The 5,123-nt window shown below is 49.9% G+C and overlaps 1 protein-coding gene across 1 annotated transcript; it reads right to left on the bottom strand.

The window, feature by feature from the left end:
• Window positions 1–383: 383 nt before the first annotated feature.
• On the bottom strand, window positions 384–4,744 carry CCL26 (C-C motif chemokine ligand 26). The gene is made up of 3 exons (NM_001078665.2): window positions 4,544–4,744; window positions 4,340–4,454; window positions 384–576 (listed from the first exon to the last, which is right to left on the bottom strand). Exons 1-3 carry the CDS (start codon window positions 4,614–4,616, stop codon window positions 480–482), a joined length of 285 nt encoding a protein of 94 aa, NP_001072133.1. The 5' UTR covers window positions 4,617–4,744; the 3' UTR covers window positions 384–479.
• Between the last annotated feature and the right edge of the window lie 379 nt (window positions 4,745–5,123).

Here is a 5,123-nt window from a genome sequence, read left to right as displayed (position 1 = left end):
GACTGCTGTGGCACAGGTTCAGAAACTTCTGCATGCTGTGGGCATGGCCAAAAAAAAAAAAAAAAAAAAAAAAAAAAAGAACCACCAACCCCGCCCCCAATCTCTCTAAATAATGTTACAAAATTTAAAGGGCTTTTCCCCAAAATATACAAGCATTATCCTTGCATTTTTGCATGAACAAACGAAAACATAAGGCAGAATTCAATACCAGGGTTAGTTCAGGTGTTGAGGACCTGCCAGGCAGTCAGGTACAATTACTGACACTTTTTTTTTTTCAGGAAAACTCAGGTTTTATTCAATAAGAATGTTTGTGAGCAAATCAAATCTTTATTTAAGAAAAAAAGACCACTGGCAAATATCTCCTCCTCCCCACCAGACCCACTGGAGACTTCTGTTGGAGAAATTTTTCAGGCTCCACCAAGAGAGGCAGAGCCAAGAGCAGCGCAGGATCCAGGCATCTTGGGCTGAAAATCCAGCTGTCACAGTTGTTTCTGGGCTTTCAGTAAAGAAATATATTTTTGCACCCATGTTTCCTGCGGTTTTGCACAGACTTTGTGGCCTTTTTTGGTGGTGAATCTGTGGAAAAGGGTGCTGACGGTCAATATACTGAAAAATTTGCCTCCTGGAAAGGGATGGAAAGGGCGGGGCAGCCCCTCGACTCCTCTTCTCTCCGTGCTTGGCTGCACCCCTGTCGCTGTCCCTGCTTCCTCTCCCAGCCCTTGCCCTCCCTCCTCTCCGCTACCCTGCTTTCCACTGAAACCCACGCTTCCTGGACCACCTTCCCCAGGAAACATGTTCCAATAGCTCTGGGCTGAAGCCCGTAAACTGTACTGCGCCTCTTAACTCTTTCATTTTAATGTAACAGCTCTATTAGGTTATAATTCACACACCATATAATTTGCCCACTTAAAGGTATAATTATAATTCAATGGTTTTAATATATCTACAGATGATGCAATCATCACCACGATCAATTTTAACTTTTTTAACTTTTTTGTCTTTTAGGGCCGCACCCGTGGCATATGGAGGTTCCCAGGCCAGGGGTCGAATTGGAGCTATAGCCACTGGCCCACGCCACAGCCATAGCCACGCCCGACCTGAGCCAGGTCTGTGACCTACACCACAACTCACGGCATCCCCAGATCCTTAACCCACTGAGAGAGGCAGCGATTGAACCCGCGTCCTCATGGATGTTAGTCGGGTTTGTTAACTGTTGAGCCACAATGGGAACTCCAGCCACTGTCAGTTTTAGAACACTGGCCTCACCCCCCAGAGAGCCCTCACATGCATGGTGCCACTTAATCACATGGGCACAGGTTGTTGGCTACAGCTGCTCACATGGATCTGATTCCTGGATTCCTTACCCTGCTGTGTGCTCATTAAGACGGAGTGGTTGATGACCCTAAATTGCTTCCAGACTTTGCTTCCCTGAGAGCCCTCAGAAATGACAAGAGACCAGGTCGGGGGCGCTCTCACCTGGAGCACCTTGCATACCCAGTGGCACCTCCTGGGGCTCAGGCAGGCGCCAGCACATGCAGGGAGAAGAGCGGAAAGGATGGAAACACAGAGGAAGGGCTCAGTGGATGTTGGGACATCCAGAGACGGGGCTCTATGTCCTCTTCCCTTGAATTCAGTCCAGTCTTAGGGACTGGTTGACCCCCAGGGTGTGGCAGAAGTGAAGCTGTGTGACTTGGTAGCTAAGTCAGAGAAGGTTCTGCCTAGGTGTTCCCATTGCAGCTCAGCAGGTGAATGACCTGACGTTGTCTCTGTGAAGATACAGGTTCAATCCCTGGCCTCACTCAGTGGGTTAAAGATCCAACACTGCTATAAGCTGCAACGTAGGTTGCAGATGTGGCTTGGATCCAGTGTTGCTGTGACTGTGGCGTAGGCTGGCAGCTACAGGTCCAATTCAACCCCTAGCCTGGGAACTTCCATATGCTGCAGGTGTGGCCATAAAAAGAAAAAGCAAAGAAAGAAAATACCAAGAGAAAGTTGTGCCTGGTTCACTGAGCACTTTTGCAGGAGCTCTGGACATCCTCAGAAGGGGTCCTACCACCCCAAGCCACCAGATTGTGAGGAAGCCCAAACTAGCCCAATGGAGAGACGGCACGGAGAGGCCCCAGAGGGAGAGAGATACCTCCAGCTTTTCCTGCTGTTCCAGCCCCAGGACCATCAGTCTACAATCACACAAGAGACGCCAAGCCTGGACCCCACAGCCAAGCCCTTCTGGAATTCCAGACCCAAGGAAACCATGAGAAATAAGGTGATCATTGTTGGATTAAGCTGCTAAACTGTGGGTGGCTTGTTGTGCAGCAACAGAGGGCTGATCTAGGCCCCTCACCTTCCTTTTACAGATGAGGAAACGACTTGCCCAAGGTCACACAACTGATAAGTGACAGAGCCATTGCTTTGAGCCCAGCTCGGGGCTCTTTGCCAACTGTAGGTTAAGGATTGACATCTTAAAACTCCAGAAAGCCAATCAAGACACCAAGGAGAAGGCCGAGGGCATCCTGAGCCCTGGAGTGCCCCTCCTCATATCTGGGAACTCGAGGTTGTCCTTCCCGCCCTTAACTGTCTCAAAACGACGACATTCTGGTTTGCCCCTGGAGCCAGCTCTCTCCCTTTCTGCACCATCTTCTCATGTTCAAGAATCTTCGTTCTGAAGAGTAGTGATGGCCCCTGCCTGTGTATTTGCACTTAAAGATAGCTTCCGCTTGATAAACGTTTATTCCATGTAGGCAGAGAGCCAAATGCTTTGCATACGTTACCCTCATTTCGTCCTGCCAGGGAGTTTCCAGGTGTGTGCCAGCTCTCCTGCTACCAACAAGCCTGGCATTGCCTGGCACCTACCTACCTGTCTGCCTTGCCAGGGACATGTTCATCCTCATCCCATCCCCCGGCTGCTCTCCCAGCCTGGTGCTTTCACGCACCTGCCTGCCCACTTCACCTGGGCCACGGCCACTTAGCCTTGTGGGGAGGGGCTCGGTGTCAATGTCACTTACTCCAGGAGACTCTCCCGTCCCAAAGCCAGGTCCTCCTGGGACTGTAATGAAGAGTGGCGGAATACACTGCCCCCATACACGCACACCCACTCACCCACACACTCAAAACAAACCAAAAAACCTAAGCAGGCGCAAGAAGGAGGTTCTACCTCTTTTCATCCTGGAAGCAGGTGATAAAATTCCCATGTGAAAAAATGTCCTCCCTGTACCAGAGATTGAGAGTCAAGGCCAAGAGTATTCTGTACAAACAAGATGTTGTTAAGATAATTCTTATCAGGAGTTCCCGTCATCACGCAGTGGTTAACGAATCCGACTAGGAACCATGAGGCTGCGGGTTCGGTCCCTGCCCTTGCTCAGTGGGTTGATGATCCGGCGTTGCCGTGAGCTGTGGTGTAGGTTGCAGACACGGCTCGGATCTCTCGTTGCTGTGGCTCTGGCGTAGGCTGGTGACTACGGCTCCGATTCGACCCCTAGCCTGGGAACCTCCATATGCCGCGGGAGCGGCCCAAGAAATAGCAAAAAGACAAAAAAAAAAAAAAAGATAATTCTTATCATTCTGGAGTTTCCCCCACCTCCAAATATTTGAACGTCTTTTCCACAATTTCCTCTTTGGGCAGAAGCATGTATAGGTTTTGCATAAAAGCATGTAGGTTTTGGCTCTGTCTTTGGGGCTCCATCTTCCTGTGGGGCTCCCATGTCCATGTAAAAAAGATCTGTCCGCTTTTGTCTCATTAATCTGTCTTACATCAATCAAATTCTCAAGCCCAGCCAGAGCCCCTCTGAGGATAAAGTTTTGCCTCCCCTGCAGTGACATCCTCCCTCCTGCTCTTTCTTGCTGCCTTTTTCAAGCACTCATCACAATTGTGTTGACCTATTTTGTGCAAATGTCTTTTAGTGCCTCCTTTCTTAGGGTAGGTGCAAGGTCTATGAAGGCTGCTGATTCTTTTTTTCTTTTTCTTTTCTTTTTTTTTTTGGTTGCACCTGTGGCACCTGGACATTTCCAGCCAGGGATGGAACTCCTTGCCACAGCAGTGACCAGAGCCATAGTAGTGACAATGCCTGGTCCTTAGCCTGCTGAGCCACCAGGGAACTCCTATTCTCTCTTTGATACCCAGCACCTAGCACAGTCCCTGGCAGGCACCTGACACATGGTCTAAAAGGTAGAAAACCAAGCTCTGAATCACCGCTTGTTAGTGGCTGAGGAGGGGGGTCAACCCAAGTCTCCAGGTTCCCATCCTGAGGCTCTTCCTACCACGGTAGGGGGAGCAGCCCAACCCAACACCCATCCATTTGCAGGACTGGTAAGGGACCTGAAAGCCGAAAGGGGAAATACTCACATCACAGCCTGCTGGGAGCAGCTGTTCCTGGTGAATTCATAGGTATTTACCCACCTCCAGGGCAGGATCTTGTGGCTGTATTGGAAGCAGCAGAACTTGGCCACATCAATGCCACCTAAAAAAAGAGGGAGAGGAAGAAACTTGGAGAAGCCCCTTTGCTTCCATTCCTAGTCAGCCCAGGAAGGGAGAGGGACAGCCCCGTACGTGTGGCAGTTCCGAGGTGGACACTCAGGATAAAAATCAGAAAAAGCTGGGGAGCCATGGGGAAGCTTTTCATGGTGCTGCAAGCTGGGTCCTTCACAGCCTTCTTCCTAATCCCTCAGACTCAGCTGGACCCTCTTTTATGGAACTGAGTGATCCCTGAAGATAATTCCAGAGAATTTTATGGTTGAGCATAAAAGCAGCTCTTTGAACCCCGCGGTGGAGGAGCAACCTGATACCCACGAAAGGGAGGCTGGAAAGTGAGGAGGTGTCATCCGGGGGACGGGGAGGAGCCAGCCCACCCATGAGCGTCTCCCAGCCAGTGCGATGGTCTGAGTCAATGCTTGATTGTTTGCAAAGCAAAAGTAAAAGAAATGAAATAGGAATTCTAAGGAATTGACCTCAGTCACCTTATTACATCGTTGGTTGTTCCAGAGAGATTTCCAGCTGTTGGCCCAAATCTCCTGGTTTTCTAAACTTTGTTTATCTCTGGATGAGGTCTGGACAGTCTCAGGACAGGAACAAAGAGCAGCTGGATGGGTGTTCAAGAATGATGCTCCAGGGATGCGCCCTTCCTGCCACC

This window comes from Sus scrofa, chromosome 3, assembly GCF_054392235.1.
Source record: "Sus scrofa isolate SSC_HxYL_T2T_F1_AM1 chromosome 3, Sscrofa_HxYL_maternal_Yorkshire_Landrace_v2.0, whole genome shotgun sequence".
NCBI classification, from domain to species: domain Eukaryota; kingdom Metazoa; phylum Chordata; class Mammalia; order Artiodactyla; family Suidae; genus Sus; species Sus scrofa.
This window is presented reverse-complemented; position numbering and strand designations above follow the sequence as displayed.

Coding starts and splice junctions, on each gene's coding strand:
- CCL26 (NM_001078665.2), bottom strand. CDS start 4,616: ATGAAAAGCTTCCCCATGGCTCCCCAGCTTTTTCTGATTTTTATCCTG. Junction 4,455..4,543: donor CCACCTCGGAACTGCCACAC/GTACGGGGCTGT, acceptor CTCTTTTTTTAG/GTGGCATTGATGTGGCCAAG. Junction 577..4,339: donor TGCTCCCAGCAGGCTGTGAT/GTGAGTATTTCC, acceptor CCTTTTCCACAG/ATTCACCACCAAAAAAGGCC.